This window comes from Pelodiscus sinensis, chromosome 1, assembly GCF_052426305.1.
Source record: "Pelodiscus sinensis isolate ZL-2025 chromosome 1, ASM5242630v1, whole genome shotgun sequence".
NCBI classification, from domain to species: domain Eukaryota; kingdom Metazoa; phylum Chordata; order Testudines; family Trionychidae; genus Pelodiscus; species Pelodiscus sinensis.
The window spans coordinates 348,722,096-348,740,466 of NC_143052.1; the positions used below are offsets into that span (position 1 = coordinate 348,722,096).

General features: G+C 57.5%; 1 protein-coding gene across 7 annotated transcripts in view; it reads left to right on the forward strand.

Moving 5' to 3' along the window:
* The window catches only part of PGAP2 (post-GPI attachment to proteins 2), a 61,027-nt gene that overhangs the window by 23,466 nt on the left and 19,190 nt on the right, over window positions 1-18,371 (forward strand). For 3 of the 7 annotated variants that reach the window (XM_089775818.1, XM_006137099.5, XM_075919686.2), the window contains 2 exons: window positions 3,566-3,674; window positions 4,423-6,149. The exons of 2 other annotated variants lie outside the window; for them this stretch is intronic. In XM_089775818.1, the coding sequence (XP_089631944.1) occupies window positions 3,566-3,674; window positions 4,423-4,553 (240 nt within the window). In that variant the 3' untranslated portion in view covers window positions 4,554-6,149. Of the gene's footprint in view, window positions 1-3,565; window positions 3,675-4,422; window positions 6,150-18,371 lie in introns of those variants that run through there. 2 more of the 7 variants (XM_089775817.1, XM_075919684.2) reach the window with 1 other exon arrangement.

Genomic DNA, 18,371 nt, shown 5'->3' on the forward strand with positions numbered 1-18,371 from the left:
ATTGGCACCGTTTCCTGCTGCCTTCGAACATTTCTTCATGGCCCCTCATCCCCGTGCTGATCAGACTTGACCCTGCCAAGCTAGCAAAGTCTCCCAGCTAAAGTCCCGGTGGTAGAAACTTCTGCTGGCTGGAGAAAATTCTAGCTGGTGTTCCTTTCTCTGACGGGTGAGCGCTCAGGAGTTAAAACGAATCTTTTCTTTGATGCAGGGCAAGTGGCGTTAGCGCTAAGGCTCTGGCTCTGAGGGTGTGTCTAGACTACATGGCTCTGTCACCAGAGCCATGTAGATTAGTTTACTAGACATACCCAAATGAAGCGGCGATTTAAATAATCGCCGCTTCATTTAAATTAAAATGGCTGCCGCGCTGAGCCGATCAGCTGTTTGTCGGCTCAGCGCGCTAGTCTGGACGCTCTGCGGTCGACATCAAAGCCCTTTGTCGACCGCCCTGGTAAACCTCATCCCACGAGGCATAACGGGGCAGTCGACAAATACCTTTGATGTTGACCGCGGAGCGTCCAGACTAGCACGCTGAGCCGACAAACAGCTGATCGGCTAAGTGCGGCAGCCATTTTAATTTAAATGAAGTGGCGATTATTTACATTGCCGCTTCATTTGGGTATGTCTAGTAAACTAATCTACATGGCTCTGTCGCCAGAGCCATGTAGTGTAGACACACCCTCAGAGCTTGGCTGTGTCACATCTTGGGAAGCAGAAACCCCCCCCAGGAGGCTAAATACAGCTCCTGAAATCTTCCGAAGAGCCGCCCGTGGCTAGGGAAAGATTGGGGTGCTGCTGGGGGAAGCGCGGTGCAGTGGTTGCAGGGTTTGCCATGGGAAACCTGCGAGCTGCTGCCGAGTTAACGAGCGCGCAGTTAACGAGCGCAGGGATGAGCTCTCACTTGTTTGTTCTTCCTGTTAACTTACAGCAAAGTCACATTTCCGCTGCCAGAGGGTCTGTATGAAAACAAGGTGGTTGGTGACCCGCTTTTTCCTGTGTGACATTTTACATAATAGATTGCTGTCGGTATTGCTCGCGGGTATTTCACACGCTTCCCCGTCACTCGAAGCTCCTGGCCCCGCCCCCTCGTTCTGCAACGGTTACATTCCAATGAACTCCCTGCTACTATGGGTAGGAGTCCTGCAGTAAGCCTGGAATGGGGGGGGGAGGGAAACGCGCCCCTTCCCAGAATGAGTCCCATTTCAGAGCATTTGTCACCCCTCAAATAACAGGCGTGTGGAGGCCTAGCTCATGTGGAGTGTAGGGGTGGGAAGTAGTGTGGCCTAATGGTTAGGCCTAGGCACCAGCCAGAGGGGGCCAACCTGGATTTCTGCCATCTGCCTTTCTTGGAAGGGCTCACAGGAGGGCTATAGAAGCAGTGAGCCTGGTTCTGCCCCGTGTCTTTCACGTGACTCTCTTGTCTAGTTAAACCTGGACGATGCATGCTGGGGGGGGGAGGTTGATGCAGAAACGAGTTACCTCATTGTCTCCCAGGAGCAAGGGGGTCGCTGTCGTATGGACAGTTAAGCCCGACTCAGCTCTGGCAGGGTGAGTAGAAGGGAGAGGTCAGGAAAGATCACGGAGACTGTGACAAGCCAAAGGTCATGCGGGAAGTCTGTGGCAGGGCAAGGTGCTGAGCACCAGTCCCCTGAGTCCCCAGCCGGTGCATTAACCACAAACCCGTCCTTCCTCTGCGGGTTTTCCTGCCCAGCGTCACCTGTTTGTGTGCTGAGCGCGGCAGGCAGCACCTACGCGCGCGCGCTTTCGGTGGGGTCATGGAAACTCTGAGGCTGTGATTTGAATGTTCCTAGGCCCCATGACTCGGAGTTTCTGCAGGGCTGGATAGCACAGCAAAGAGGAAAATCCCCTCCCACCGCGGAGAAGCAGGAATCAGGCGCGTCCGTGACTCTGGTGCGTGTCCCCATCCAATGGCCCTGGCACAGGCTTCTTGGCAGACCCGGGGTCCGTGCAGCCACAGGGCCCCTCCCCAGCGCCCAGCTCCCCCCCCCCCCCCCCCCCCCGGCACGTGCTGCTGGCGTGTCTTCGTCCTTCAGCCAGGCTGAGCCGGAAAAGCTGAGCTGCTGCTGTCGGGCAAGATAACGCGTCGACTCCTCTTTCCTTTGCCCGCCACCGTGGGGCTGCGTCCCCATAGTTGGGCAGCGTGAGCAGGAGAGAGCAGCTGGATCTCGGGGGAGGAGGGAGCTGTATTGGGAGGAAGACAGGAAATTGGGGGGGGGGGGGGGAGTTCTCACTGCCCAAGGAAAGACAGCGTTCCCCCTCCCCCATGCCCTGTCTGACCTGGCTGCTTCTGGACTTCAGCTCCCTGCCACCTCTTGGGTGTTGAGAGCCAGGAGGCTGGGAAGGACTAGCCATGCCGTGTGTCCCGTGGCCGCACCTTTCAGTGCCTGGCTGGCCGGACCCCTGTGTGCTGGCCAGGTACTGGGGTCTGCAGGGGAGCTAGAGGGCCCCAGAGCAGTCAGGCTGCAGAAATCCCTGGCAATGCTGCATGCTTGTGCCAAGGGGACTCAGACCCTGTTTGGCTCAGCTCGTCTGGGCCGTGCTCCAGGCTGGGAAGGAGGAGCCCGCCCCTGCTCTGCGCTGCTTGTGAAATGCCTTCGGCTCTGCATCCGCCTCAGCTTTGCTCCTTGGTGTGGTTTCCTCCTCCTCCCCAGCCAGGGGCGAGCAAGGGGGGCACGGCCCTGGGGGAGGAGCAGCTGCCAGCCTGCTTTGTTCCAGCCAACCCTCCGCTCAGAACGCAGCAGGAACCGGGCCGCCTGCGGAGGGGGAGCGCAGGCGGGAGCCGGAGGCGAGGGTTGTGACGTCCGTGGGCAGCCGTGGCAGGATTCCACTCCTCGCTGCCAGGCGTGCTGCAGTCACGCCACTGCGTCCTGGCGCCCGCCGCGGCGCTCGAACCCACGTTCCGAACGCTTGAGCCAACGGAGAGGCTGTTTTAGCTGCTGGTAGCAGAGGGCAGAGTGGCCTGATTCCTTCCTGCAAGACCAGTGACTTGCACATAGACATGCACACGCCCTTCGAGTAACCTAGGACTATCCCTGCCTGAGGGGGACGTTTAAGTGACTTGCCCAAGGCTCCGGAATGAGCCGGTGCCAGAGCCAGGCTCAGCCCTTAGGAATGCCTTGCTTCGTGCCTTTGAAGTTGTGAGGATTGGCTCTGTGCTGGTAGGCGAGCTGTTGGCTTCTGGGAGAGCCTCAGGCTCGGCCAGCCTGTTGTGATCGGGCGGCCCGGCAAGGGACGAGCAGCACTTGTCTGACAGTGCTCCTGCATCTGAGGAGCTCTGCTGTGACCGTTCAGCCAGAGGCGGGGTGTAGTGTGGACTGCACGGCGAGGACCATTTCCAGGGGGAGGAACCTGGCCTTTGCAGGCTCAGGGCTGGGGGGGTCCAGGCTGAGGCCTCGTGAGGGGAGAGGGGGAGGTGCACAAGTGGTCTCAGCCTGCTGGAGCCGAGACGCCCAGGGGAGATATGGAAAGGGGGGTGAGTGCCGTGAAGGGGGCTACTCCGCTCCCCTGGCTTTTGGGGCTCAAACCTTGTTCCCTCGGTCTCTTCCAGGAGCGCAAGTCCTACAGATGGAAGCAGCTGCTCTTCCTCTTTAACCTCCTCACGTTCCTCTTGGCCGTGTGCGTTTACATCCACCACAACTGGTATTGCGTGGCTGGAGGTAAGGCCTAGCCAGGCCCCCTGGCCCAGCCTTCGAGCAGACGCAGCAGGGGCCGGTTCCTCTTTGCTGCCCTGCCAGCGTGTGTCTGCCCCCTCCTGCTGACCCCTTCTGGATAGGACCTGTTTCCAGCTCCCATTCGGCCCTGGCCATGCTGGGAAGGCTACCAGCGTTGCTGGGTTTTGCAGCAGGTGTGGCGGCGGAGACACACCTGTGAGATTATGAAGAGAGAATGGCCATCAGCAGCCAACAGCTTCCTGTCCCACCCTGCTGGGCTGGCTCCTCTAGAGCAATGTTTCTTAAACGTTTGAAGACTCGGGAACACCAAACAATAATTTTTTTTATGAGGAACACCAAGGATTTTTTGTTGAGCAAAAAAAAAGAAGGTCGAGGGAAAGTTATTGAGCAAAAGAAAAAAAAGAAAAAAAAAGTTGCCTGCCTCTTTAAGGGTGGCCATTTTGAACTCTGTTGTTGTCCGCGGCACAGCTCCGACTGCCTCGCGGCACACCGGTGTGCTGCAGAACAGTTTAAGAAACACGGCTCTAGAGCATCTTGACACCAAGCTTCTGAGCCCCTTAGTGCCGGAGGGTTGGTCATGCGCTGAGAGAGGCGTGGTCTCACACGCATTCAGTTCTTTCCTTGCCTCGGCCTCACTTCCTTGGGGAGGGCTTCACACTGGGACTGGGAGACCCTCCTGGCTCTTGTGTGGCCCCTTCCTTTAACCCGCGGCGTGTCCTCCCTTCTCTCCTAGCCTACACCCTCTTTGCTTTCCTGGAGTACCTGGTGGTGCTTTCCAACATGGCTTTCCACATGACCGCCTGGTGGGACTTCGGCAACAAGGAGCTGGTGATCAGCTCGCAGCTGGAAGAAAAACGTTTCTAGGGCGGCCCCGGGCCGGACGAGCGTGTTGCCCGCGCTGCCTCAGGAGTCCTGCGGCTGGCGCGAGCGTTGGGGCCAAAGAGCCTCCAGGAGCGAGGCTGGGTAGGGGGCGCATTGATGTGCCTCGAGAGGAAACCAAAAGCATTCTTCAGGGAGATGTCGCCAGGACCTCCCGGGGCTACCACGGGAGCGGCCGGGACCCTGTCGGGCTGTGGCAACTGTTCACAACACCTCCACCGAGACAGGAGGGTGGGGCTTGTAGGGGGATGGGCTAGTTTTGCGCAGGTAATACAGCAACCTCGCCATGGATCTGTCAGTGCCAGGAGAGGAGCAGGGAGTGGGAGCCGAGGGGCAGGACCCCAGCGAGTCGGTGCGGTGATTTGTCGGTGGGGCTGATTCTGGGGGAGCTAGGAAGCCTTGTTCTACAAGGGATGGGACCTTCTTTACTTCCCCGCCCAGGCAACGCACCTTTCCCGCCCTGCTGCCTCGCCCTGCTCTGACCGCGGCACCCGGCTCTCTGCAGGAACCAGCACGGATAACGGCCATGGGCTGATTTACAAGGGAGGTTCCCTGCCGGGCCCTGGGATTTGAACAAGAGTTCTCCATTAGGGATGTTAAAAGTAGATGAATCAACTAATCAACTAGTCGATGAGATTTCCATCGACTAGTCAATTAGTCGAGAAGGGCGCTTCCGCTTGGAAATGCAGCAAGAGCCCACTGGGCAGTTGCTGTGTTCCAGAGGCGGAAGTGCCGGGCGGCGATCCGCCTTTGGAATGTGCAAGAGCCCCAGCGCGGGTGACGTGGAGCCTGGGGCCAGCGGGAGACTCTCTGAGTCCATGCGGTGCTTCCACTTTGGAATGTACAAGAGCCCCAGCGGGGACTTTTGTACATTTCACAGTTGGAATGCCTCCGCTGCGCCCCTGCCCCCTCCCTTGGAGCTGGGGGGAACCGGCTTCTAAGCCAGTTCCCCCCAGCCCCTTCCTCTGCCTCCCCTCCTCACCCGCTGCCTCTTTGTGATAGAGGCAGCAAGGGGGTGGGAAAGCGACTAGTCAACTAGTGTGCCAACTCTCCGATAAGCTTTTGCTATTCGATTAGTCACTTAGGGTATGTCTACACTACCACCCTAGTTCGAACTAGGGTGGTTAATGTAGACATTTGAATTTCCTGTGCTTCATTTGCATGTTGCCAGGTGCTGCCATTTTTAAATGTCCGCTAGTTCAGACTCCGTGCCCGCGGCTACACGCGGCACGAACTAGGTAGTTCGGATTAGGCTTCCTATTCCGAACTATCTGTACGCCTCATTCCACGAGGAGTAACGGTAGTTCAGAATAGGAATCATAGAATAATAGGACTGGAAGGGACCTCGAGAGGTCATCGAGTCCAGCCCCCCGCCCTCAAGGCAGGACCAAGCTCCATCTACACCATCCCTGACAGATGTCTATCTAACCTGTTCTTAAATATCTCCAGAGAGGGAGATTCCACCACCTCCCTTGGCAATTTATTCCAATATTTGACCACCCTGACAGTTAGGAATTTTTTCCTAATGTCCAATCTAAACCTCCCCTGCTGCACTTTAAGCCCATTACTCCTTGTCCTGTCCTTAGAAACCAAGAGGAACAATTTTTCTCCTTCCTCCTTGTGACACCCTTTTAGATATTTGAAAACCGCTATCATGTCCCCCCTTAATCTTCTTTTTTCCAAACTAAACAAGCCCAGTTCATGAAGCCTGGCTTCATAGGTCATGTTCTCTAAACCTTTAATTATTCTTGTCGCTCTTCTCTGTACCCTTTCCAATTTCTCCACATCTTTCTTGAAATGCTGGTGCCCAGAACTGGACACAGTACTCCAGCTGAGGCCTAACTAGTGCAGAGTAGAGCGGCAGAATGACTTCACGAGTTTTGCTTACAACACACCTGTTGATACAACCTAGAATCATATTTGCTTTTTTTGCAACAGCATCACACTGTTGACTCATATTCAACGTGTGGTCCACTATGACCCCTAGATCCCTTTCCGCCATGCTCCTTGCTAGACAGTCGCTTCCCATCTTGTATGTATGGAACTGATTGTTCCTTCCTAAGTGGAGCACTTTGCATTTCTCTTTATTAAACCTCATCCTGTTTACCTCTGACAATTTCTCTAACTTGCTAAGGTCATTTTGAATTATGTCCCTATCCTCCAAAGAAGTCGCAACCCCACCCAGTTTGGTGTCATCTGCAAACTTAATAAGCGTACTCTCTATCCCAATATCTACATCATTGATGAAGATATTGAACAGTACGGGTCCCAAAACAGACCCTTGCGGAACTCCACTTGTTATCCCTTTCCAGCAGGAAGCCTAATCCGAACTACCTAATTCGTGCCGCGTGTAGCCGCGGGCACGGAGTCCGAACTAGTGGACATTTAAAAATGGCGGCGCCCGGCAACATGCAAATGAAGCCTGGGAAATTCAAATCCCGGACTTCATTTGCAAGTTCGAATGCCTACATTAACCACCCTAGTTCGAACTAGGGTGGCAGTGTAGACATACCCTTACGTCCCTATTCTTCATAGGGATGCTCTCCAGTGAGCTCTGACCCCCCCTTCTGCTTTCTGGGGTTGCCTTTCTCGGGAATGTGGTGGACAGAAAGGGTGAGAATATAGGTGAAAACCCCTCGCGAGGCATTCGGCGCTCACCCTGACAGCAGGAGCCAGGACGTAGCTCCCAGTGCCCCTTCCCTCGGCCGCCTCCTCGAGGGGGTCGCTGAATCAGCACCCGGCCCCCTTTCTGCGCTGCCTCGGGCTGGCTGATCCTCCGTGTGTTTCTCCACGTTCCCGTCCAGCACGGTGGCTTTGTTCTGCCTGCAGAATCCTTGGCCCAGGTCTCCAGAGGTGCTGTGACCGAGCCCGGAGGCCCGACGGACGGGCCAGCCTCCATGTTTCCCGGGTGTCGGCTGCTTGGGACGGTGGGGTGGAATGAGGTATCCCGCAAAAACCCCGCCGCGTCCAGGGAACGTGTTTGCTCATCCCCTTTTTTTCACAGAAGAGCAAACGCACTCTTTCGGGGAGCCCTGTATTCCTCGTTTCACAAGGCTTAAGAGGAGGCTTTTCTACCACTTGGCCCCATCTAGACGGGGCCAAATGGTGGCAAAGCCCCTTCCGCAAAAGCGATCGGAAAAAGCTCCGCACTATGCGGAGCTTTTTTGGATAAAGCCCCATAGTCTTGATCTAACTGGAGCTAATCGGGGGGGTGGCCAGGTATGTTCTGGGTTTGCTCGGAGACGAGGCAGGAAGGCTGTGTCAGGGTACAGGAGACGGGGTAGCTGTGCCTCCCTTGAAGGCGAGCCCAAGGAAGAGCGATCTTGTGTCCTCCCAGGACCCTACTGAGCCGGGGCCAAAGGCAAGACGGTTGTAGGGCATAGGACTTGCATGTTGCTCTGTCTAGGTGTTGGGGGAGGGGACTTGAATGAATTATGCAGCGTGGCCACTAAATAAAGAGAGACTGAGCAGTCCCTAGGTGGCCAGGGATGGGGGGGACCCGTCACAAGTGACTAGTGACTTGGGGGGCAGCTTCAGTGCCCCAAGTGGAGAGCAGAGCGCCTGCCTACTGAGAGCTGGGCCCTTGAAGGACTCTCCGGTTGAGCACCCAACCAATTAAACTGTCTCCCCAAATCACTAGTCCCCCCGGGAAGCCTTGCGCCCTGCTCTGTCCCAGCCTCGGCTGGCTCCCTGGCTGCTTGGGAGAGGAGCTCTCAGCCCGGGGTACAGGGGCCAGGGTCTCCCTGCTCCACTGGGGCAGCTGCAGTGGGTTCGGTGGAACGGCTCCTGGTTACCGTGGTAGCAGGCCAAAGGGGGAACCGGAAGGGCAGTTTTTTCTGGATTTTGAGGCGGGTGAGAAGTTCAGCGCATCGTTCCCCGGCTCCAAGAGGCCACCCGTGGAGGCAAGCCTATGTCTTCTGGGGCCACCCAAAAGCCTCTCCGGGTGGGTCGAGCGGGGCTGAGCTCCCCCTCCTCTAGCGCGCCTGCCTCCATGCACGTCGGCTTCTCGCGGGGCTGCTGCCAGGCCAGTTTTACCGTCCCCACCAAAGAGCTTCGGGAGTGGGGCCAGGCCCAGATGACCCCTTGTCATGTCCATTTCGCTGCTGGAGCTGGGAGATTCGGGCCGGGGTCCAGGCTCAGCGCCAGCCAGCAGCAAAGGCTGAGGAGCAGCACGCAGGCTCCTTTGGCGTGTGAGCACCCCAGAGACCTGGTGCTTCCACTTTCCTGGGCTGGGGGCCAAGCCAAGCAGACCAGGCCTGCTCCCTCCCTTGCTGTGCCAACCGGCATCAGCCCGGAGCAGCAGGTGACCCCCGAGGAGGTTCAGTCTCTGTGCCCAGTCTGTGGGCTCTGACCCAGGGCGCCTTGGGGTGGGCTTTGCAGTGTGAAGTCCTGCCCTTGGGGGCCTGCGCTGAGCCCCACCAAAGAGCTATTGGGTACCCGGGATGTTCAGTCCTGACCGACCGGGCCTGGCCCACACCAAGGACCCAGCCCTGTTCTGAATGATATAAGGGCCCCTGCTGCACCCACAGGCCTGCGCCCCGTCGCCTGGCCCTTTATGCCAGCCATTGCCCCGTGCTGGAGTAGAGGCCAGCAGGCCAAGGCCACTGGTCGGCTTCTTGGGACGGCCTGGTGCTGTCTGAAACAAAGACTCTGCATCCAGCCTAGGCACAGCCTGTGCTTGGCAATCAGAACCACGGCTGGCCAGGCCCTCCCGCTGCGGCAAAGCCTGGAGCGCCAATGTCCTTGGGGAAGAAATGTGCTGGGGGCAGGAGAGGGCGGAGGACTGGCCTGAGGGGGACAGCATGGGGTTGCCGGGGGGGGGGGGGGGTGGCTGCCAGGTAACCAGCAGGGCAGCGTGTGGCATGGAGGGGGGTGAAGGGTGAGCCTGGCAGGCAGACTCACAAAGGTGACAGGCGCCTGCCCCGGGGGGGTGTGAACCCTGCCCAGCTGGCTGACCAGAGCTAACCCGGCTCTGCGTCGGGCGCCATGTTCTCAGTCACCGCGCTGAGGCCCTTTGGCCAAAGCCAGCTCAGAGGGAGCCGCCTCGTTGGAGGTCAGGGACGGGACACGGCGGCCGGGAAGCTCTAGAAACACTCCCCTTGCTTTGCCGTTTGCTTTGGTGTGTGGGGGAGTGGAGTACAGACAGCAGGCCACGTGGCAGGGCGACAGGGCACCCGAAATAGGGCAGAAAGCTGTGGGATGTGTCTGAAACCAAGCAGAGGCCAGGTGCTGGGTGCCTTCAGCTGGCGCTTTTCTGCTCTTCGCACGGGTGGGCGCAGCGCCGGTCCAGCACACCACGTCGCAGGTCTGCGCGGGAGGCCACGCTGGGCTCAGGGGAACCTGCCCTCTGCAGTGCCCTTTCCCAGCCCTGCTTGGGAGAGGAGTGTGTTCCGACCTGTGCAGTGTTTGAGAGCAGCCAGCACAAGAATATCCCAGGAGCAAACCTGCCTTGGGCCGTCAGTGGGGGAGTGGGCTAAAGTCTGCTCCGTTTTTCAGCTTTAATAGTGGCGATCTCTCCCCTGGATTTTCCTGGGCGCTCTAAAGCTGCTTGTCGTCCCCTCCCCCTACCCAGCTGCTGCTGCTGCCCAGTGGAGTCTGCCGTGTGTCCCATCCCTTACTGTGTGCAGTCCTACTGTAAGCTACTGGGGAAGGGTTCCCGACTCCCCCTACCCCCACTGCTGCACATGTTTCTCTGCCATTGGTACTGCCAGATGTATATTTTCATTGGCTTGGAGATGAAATAAAATGCTGAGTATTTTTGTCAATTTACGTCAATGGTTTTGGTTCTCCCACCCACCTTGGGCGCAGGAGATCTTGTCTTTCTCTGGGGGCATGCAGGGGTATTGCCCCTGGTGGATTAGTTAGCTCCAAGTGCTTTACCACCATAAATCTCTCGGTGAGGCCAAATGCATCCCAGTTGTTACATCAGTGGCATAGTGGGTCCCACCAGGAGTCGGTACGGCCCATGACTTGTAAAATCAAAGCCCTAGGTACTATGGTGACAGGCGCGACACACAAGCTCGATCCCAGTTTTGCATTCCAGGGGATGGAGGCACCGCGAGTTTCGGGGGTTTGCCCCAGAGTTCCTTAGGGACTCCGGTTCTCACTACTAGACCTCACTGCCCTAAGGTGTGAGAAATGTTGCAGGAATTGCCCAGTTTCTACTTGATACGTTGTCTGCTTGGCTGGGCCCAGTGTAGCAGCATCGTCCTGAGACCGCTCGCGGGTTTGTTTGACTGAGCGCCTTCCGCTCCCCAGGCTGGCAGAGAATCAGCGGGTTTCTCCTGCCACCCTCCTAGCGTGGATGTAGCCAAGACTAGGGTCTGTTCCTATGGAACATCCCCCTCTCTCAGCCTGGTCCCTGGCTCTGACACACCCAGCTCTGCAGCTCTCAGTGCATCCAAGGAATATTCTCCCAGGCCTGTCTGTGCACTGGGGCGATCCACTCAGGGTCCCAGGCACTGTCAAAAGTGACCCTTTGGGAGCCATCCCCCTTGTGAAAAAAAAACCAGGACTATGTAGCACTTTAAAGACTAACAAGATGGTTTATTAGGTGATGAGCTTTCGTGGGCCAGACCCACTTCCTCAGATCAAATAGTGGAAGAAAATTGTCACAACCATATATACCAAAGGATACAATTAAAAAAATGAACACACATGAAAAGGACAAATCACATTGCAGAACAGAAGGAGGATGGGGGGGGGGAGGTAAATGTCTGTGAGCTAATGGTATTAGAGATGATAATCCCCCCTGCGGTGTCTCCAGTCCGACACTCGGAGCCACGAGTCACTTCTGGAAATCCTGGTTAAAATCTAGATCTGGGAGACCCTACCCATCCTCCCCTCCCCCACTAGCTCAGGAGGAAACGTTTTTGGGGGGAAGGGGGAAATGCCATTTCATCTGAAACAAAGCTTGTTTGCTGTGTTGCCTCAGCTGCGATTACGTTTTCAGCTTGGAAAAAACCCAGGTTTTGAAATTGTCAAAACGTTGCATTTCAACAGTCTTGAAATGATAAAATTGCAGCTTTCGGCTTCCAAATGGCTTTTTTTGACAGCTAAGCTAGTTCTAGTAAACAGCTATTTCCAATCACAAGGGAGCACTTGGGGTTTCCAGCTTGGGGACGCTTTCCAGAGTCTCTCCTGATTCAAAGTGGGAAAAATGTTTCTTGAACGTTGCCATGGGGTGGGAAAACGTTCCCAGCCAGCTCTGTCTGGCCCGAGCCTGCACAGGCATTCATGGTATCTACAGCCTTGTGGACATCCCTGAGCACGGGGCTACCGACTGTGCCTACGATTCCAAAAGGGGCGAGCTCCTCCATTCGAAATGCATTAGGGGTCCGCAGATGCGAAAAGTTTGAAGACTGCTGCAGTAGGGAGTTACCGTCCATTAGAAAGCACCCAAATCACTCGCCTGGTTGTGGGTCTGGGTGGTTCCTTCCCGGACATGTCTGTGTCCTCCCACTATGCACTATTTCGGGAGATACATATGGTCTGGGGGGGTACATCTCCATAGCAAGCAGCAACACCCGCGGCAGTGTCTGAGCCTGGCTCCTCGGCATCTGGTGTGTCTGGCTCATGTTGCAGTGGGGCCGTGAAGCCATCCCAGGTTTATCATGTGGGCGCCAGCCCCAGCACCTCCATGGCTGTTCGAAGCGCGTTTGCATGGGCCCGACTCAGGCTCTGAGACGTGGTGCTGTGGTTTCTACTTGCCAGGTGTGGCGTAGTGAGGGGGGGGGGGCTGTCTGCTCTGCAATCTGGGGTCCCTCTGTGCTGTGATGTGTGATTCCCACTCACAACATTTTATTGGCCCAGACACCTAGTCCCAGCCTGGGCAGATAACAAGGCTCTTTCCCCAGGGGAGAGACAAAGGGAGGAAGGCGAGGCAGTTTCTGGCTGGGATCATGAAGGAGACAGACTAAGGAGGGGGGCAGGCATCTAAGGGCCCAGGCACCCCATCTCAAGGGGTCTGAGGCATCCTGGCCCAAACTCCTGTAGCCACATCACGTCTGTGCGGTGCTGTATCCTGGAGAAGCAATAAACCCTCTCTATTCTACTGGCTGGCGGAGTCTGTTCTTGCTGCTACGGGGCCGGAACCCGGACTCGCCGTCACACCAGGGAAATGTTCCCACCTGTCTCCAAGCTACCAAATCGACGGGGGAATCGGTCTGTTCACTGAACCGGTGCCTCAAGTCCTCTGTGCTCAGAGGCTCTGGAGCCTAAAGGCCTTTCCTCCACTGCTCTTTATTTGCATGACCACGGTGTGTTGGTGGCCTCCCCCCACAGCCCGAGCCCCCATTGCGTCAGGAGCTGTACAAAGAAAACAGCACCAGCCCTCAAAGGTATTTTGGCTGCTCACGTCCATTGCAATCCACCCGCCCCCACCAGCAGCAGGACCACATGCTGGGAGGGCGCCGGAAAGGCACTTACAATGGCTTTCTTCTTGGCCACAGCAACCTAGCTAGACTCTCCCAGGCCTGGCTCAGTGGGTGGGGGGCTCAGAGGCAAACAGGAGTTTGTCCCGCTCTGCCCACAGTTCCCAGGGGAGCGCCGTTCCCAATAGGACAGCGTGCTGACTCGGCCGACCCTTGGGAAAGATGTAGAGCCCCATGCGTTCAGCTGGGCGGCTGTGAGCGCCGAGGCCGGGCCAACGAAGGGGGGAATCCAGAGCTGGCATTCCTGGGTTTTTCAACCCCCCAGGAGGAGCTAAGAAAACAGAGGCATCAGTGGCCATCGGGGGAATTGAGGAGGCGGAGGATCTGGGCTAAGGATAAGATGAGACGACAGCTGGGGGCACAGACACAGAGGACCTGGGGCCGTAGCGCTGCAGCGGCGGGAGGGGAAAGAATTCACAGCTGGGAACGGGGTACTCATGGGCAGAGCGGGGTTACACCCGTGGGATGAGGGCTTTGCTCCAGCACCTGAGTGCGGATGACCTGGGGGGGCCAGTCCTACAGACACGTGAGCAGCCAGCATTCTCCCAGGCGACATTTCCAAATGACGGGGGGCTGGCTGAGAACGCCTGGTCCCCGCAGGCAGGAGCGGGGCACAAACCAACGTTCCCCTGTGCGAGGGACACGGGCAGAAGCGAAACGCCGCCCCGTCGCGCCGTTTGGGAAAACAGGTTCCTCCTTGGCTTTGCCGTTTTCCAGGAACCGATCTGCTTTGAACAAAACCGGCTTTCTGGGGGCTGGGAAGCGCCTGCCGGGAGCATTTCGAGCAGCCTCAGTAAATTCCTTCTGGCTGACTCCAGCTGCCCCTTCCAGCACCCTCCCCGGAGCAGAGCCAAGCCCCCGCACGCAGCTGGGCCGCTGCACTAGGATGGTGCTTAGGAGGGGTGCGGTGGGCAGAGGAAGGGGTTTGGGCTGGTTTGCTTGCAGGGCTGGACTTCATCCCCAGGCTCTCCTTTCCCCATTCGGCCAGGCCGAGAACAGGACTGCCTGCTGGGGGGATGGGGCGGCTGGATCCCGGTGGCACTGGGCAGGATGCGAAGCCTCATCCACAGCACGTGGACATTAGGGTGGCCAGGCGTCCGGGATTGTACCCGACAGTCGGTATTTGAGGATTCTGTCTGGGAAACAAATGGAGAGAATACTGGACGTAGAAATCTCCGGTATTTTCTAATGCAGTAAGTTTTATTATTATTATTAGGATTATCCGTACGTAGTTGAGAACTGCCTGGCTGGCTGGTAGACATGCTCACGCTGCGTCAGTGTGTCTGCCAGCCAAGCAGTACGCAACTAAGGGGGGCTGGGCCGGGCCGGGATGGAATCCCTGGGGCTGGAGTCGCTTTTGCATGGGACGGGCAGCACCCTGGGATCTGTGTGTGTCCGGGTCAGTCCCATTCTCCACTGGCTGATTCTCTTCCCGCACTTCCCTCCTGGCCAGCCCCGCTCTCCCCGACCCCCTCCCAGCCAGCCCTGCTTCCCGCCGGCCGGTCCCCCCCCGATATCCCCCCAGCCAGCCCCGCTCTCCCCGACCTCCTCCCAGCCAGCCCTGCTTCCCGCCGGCCGGTCCCCCCCCGATATCCCCCCAGCCAGCCCCTCTCCCCCCAACCCCCTCCCAGCCAGCCCTGCTTCCCGCCGGCCGGTCCCCCCCCGATATCCCCCCAGCCAGCCCCGCTCTCCCCGACCTCCTCCCAGCCAGCCCTGCTTCCCGCCGGCCGGTCCCCCCCCGATATCCCCCCAGCCAGCCCCTCTCCCCCCAACCCCCTCCCAGCCACCCCCGCTCCCCCCAACCCCCTCCCAGCCAGCCCCGCTCCCCCTGACCCCCTCCCAGCCAGCCCCGCTCCCCCCAACCCCCTCCCAGCCAGCCCTGCTTCCCGCCGGCCGGTCCCCCCCCGATATCCCCCCAGCCAGCCCCGCTCCCCCTGACCCCCTCCCAGCCAGCCCTGCTTCCCGCCAGTTGGTCCCCCCCCCCCCGATCTCCTCCGGCCAGCCTCACTGTCCCCGACCCCACTTCCAGCCAGCCCTGCTTCCCGCTGGCCGGTCCCCTCCCCCGATCTCCCTCCGGCCAGCCCTGCTCCCCCCAACCCTCTCCCAGCCAGGCCTGCTTCCCACTGGCCGGTTCCACTCCCCCGCTTCCCGCCAGCCCTGCTCCCCTCCCGGATGGTTCTCTCCCCCCCCCCCATCTGAGATCAAGTGTGTCCAGTATTTTTTTTTAGGCCACCTGGTAACCCTAGTGGACATGTCTCTTGGGGGCGGGGACTGGGCTGCAGGATGGACCCTTCCCATGGAGCTGAACGGCAGCGGGGAGCGCAGGGCAGGGGAGCAGTGGGAGCCAGCAGGACCAGATGGGTGCCTCTTCCCTTGCTGGGCCAGACAGACTCTGCTCCCCCCAGTAGCCTCCCCAGGAATTGAAATTTGGGGGTGTGTTCGAATTTACAAGAGGGGGTGTCAGGGCTGATGGGGTGAGACTGTGAGGGTGAGGGTGGGCTGTTTCACAAAACTGGGGGGCGTGGGGGAAATTCAGGGGAGGTATACACATCCATGGGGGTGTGTAGGGAAATCCCTGGCCCCACTCCTGCCCCCTCCTATCCCAGACAGCCTCTGCTGCCCCATGCCCGTTCCCTCCTATCCCAGACAGCCTCTGACCCAACTCTGCCCCCTCCTCTCCCAGACAGCCGCTGCTTCCCCCAGCACTTCCTGGCCCAGACAGACCCTGCATCCCCAGTTGGTTCCTGTGTCCCTTCCCTTCATGTCTCCCCCCGGCCTGTTGGCCCACCCCTACCATTGCAGAGGCAGTCAACGCCTGCCCTCAGCACCTCCCCATGCTTGCTGAGCCTGGCATGCCCCGGGCTGGCAGAGAGCTGCTGTCTGAACAAAGGCGTCTCTATCCCGCGGCATCCCGGGCCCTCCTCAAACCCCCATTGTCCTGACTGCTTGGCTGGGCTTCCTCGGCTGGGACCTTGGCAGATGCCCAGCAGAACCGGGAGGCCTCGGCCAAAGCCACTTCTCCACAGGGCGCAGCTCCCGCCAGCCCCTCTGCCAGGCAGGGCCGGGCGTGTGGGGCCGAGAGCGGCGTGGTCAGCCAGCCCAGAGACAGGCCTCGCTCGGGAACCCCCTCAGCCCCAGTGGGGCACAGCTCTTCCAGCCCCCACCAGGCCTGCAAGCTGAGCCCCATCTGGGCCACGCCTGGGGCTCTCCCTCTGAGGTAGGAACAAACGAGCCAGCCAGAGAGCTCCTGCACCCAAAGCTCTGGGCAGCTGGCCAGTGTGTAAGTCCACACGGCACACACAGCCTCAGGGCTGACTCCAGTGGGAGCACAAGCCCTGCTTCTATCCACACACCCCTCGGCCTGACTCCAGCCCGCCAGCAGAGCCGGGTCCTAGGAGGTCAGAGCCTGAGCCCTGCTGAGCCTCTGGGCCGAGCCCTGGCCTTAGGCCATGTGGACACAGCTCCAACCGTAGATTTGTCTGAGTGGGAAAATCCCTTTCTCTCCTAATGAGGACTCTAATCCTTTCCCCACCTAGAGCATTGTCCCTCATAGGAGGCGAAAGGGCTTTACAAACTGCCCCATCCGTGTTATTATCCCCGCTGTGTGGAAGGGGAAACTGAGGCACAGTCCAAACATGACAGGAGGGGATGCAACGTGTAGAGTGTACTTAGATTTCCAGAAAGCCTTTGACAAGGTCCCTCACCAAAGGCCCTTAAGCAAAAGTAAGGTGTCATGAGGGAAGGTCCTGTCATGGATCAGTAACTGGTAAAAAGATAGAAAACAAAGGGCAGGAATAAATGGTCAGTTTTCACAGTAGAGAGAGGTGACTAGGGGTGTCCTCCTGGAGTCTGTACTGGGACCAGTGCTGTTCCACGTATTCAGAAATGGCATGAATGATGAGGTGGTAAAATTCACAGATGATAAAAAAACGACGCAAGATAGTTAAGTCTAATGCAGCCTGAGAAGAATTACAGAGGGATCTCACACAATTGGATGACAGGGCAGATTGTGAAGAGCTTCAAAAGGAGCTCACAAAACTAGGTGATTGGGCAACAAAATGGCAAATGAATGTTAATGGCGATAAATGCAAAGTAATGCACATTGGAAAAATAATTTCCAAACCTACAAAATGATGTGGACTAAATTAGCTAGAAGCACTCAAGAGAGATCTTGGAATCATTGTGGTCAGTTCTATGAAAACCACTCAATGTGCAGCAGCCGTCAGAAAAGCAAATAAAATGTTAGAAATAATTTTTAAAAGGCTAGAGAATTAGACAGAGAATATCTTACTGCCTCTGTATAAATCCATGGTACACCCACATCTTGAATACTGCGTACAGGTGTGCTTGTCTCATCTCAAAAAAAAAAAAATCTTGACATTGGAAAAAAATCAGAAAAGAGCAATAAAATTGTTTAGGGGGTCAGAAAAGCGGCCTTATGAGGAGAGATTTAAAAGCCTTTTCAGCTTAGCAAAGAGGAGGCTAAGGGGGGATATGATAGAAGTCTATAAAATCATGACTGGTGTGAAGAAAGTGAAAAAGGAAAAATTATTTACTTGTTCCCATAACACAAGAACTAGAGGTCACGAAATGAAATTAATAGGTAGCAGATTTAAAACAAATAAAAGGAAGTTTTTCTTCACATAACAGAAGCAACCTGTGGAACTCCTTGCTAGAGGATGCTGTGAGGAGCAGCACTTTAACAGGGTTCAAAAAAGACCCAGATACATTCATGGAGATGAAGCCCTTGCAATTCTTATTTGCAGGGATGAGTAGGAATGACTGGAAATGGGAAACAGGAGAGGGCTCACTTGATGATTACCTGTTTCTGTTCATTCTCGCTTGGTCACCTGGCATTGGCCACTGTGGGCAGATAGGATACTGGATTACATGGACCTTTGGCCTGACTCAGTATGCCCGTTCTTGTGTTCTTTTGCCTGGGATTGCTGGGTGGGGTTGCTGGGTGTGTGAGTGAGTCTTGCTGGATTGGGGGGCCCTTCCCTTTGGGCCCCCTCTCCCCAAGATGGGTTGTCCCGGCTGCTTCTGGACCCTGTGCTGACAAGTCTGCTCTGCGCTGTGTCCCTGTGCACTACTAAACCTTCTGCCCTGCCTGCCGGCTGAGGGTCGCATCTGGCTGTGGATGGGGGTGCAGGGCCCGGGGTCTCCCCAGCCCCCAGCGACGGGCCCTCTCCAAGGGAGGCCGGCATCAGCGTTCACAGCAGCCGGGGCTCACTCTCCAGCCAGCGGGGTGCCCTTTGCCGCGCTCCCCCGCCCCGTCCACCCCGGCGGCTTTGCTAGTGAAATGAAGCGGCCGCGGGGGAACAATGAGGTTCTGTTGCCGGGCCGGGCGGGGGCTGCTCCTCCGGCTCCC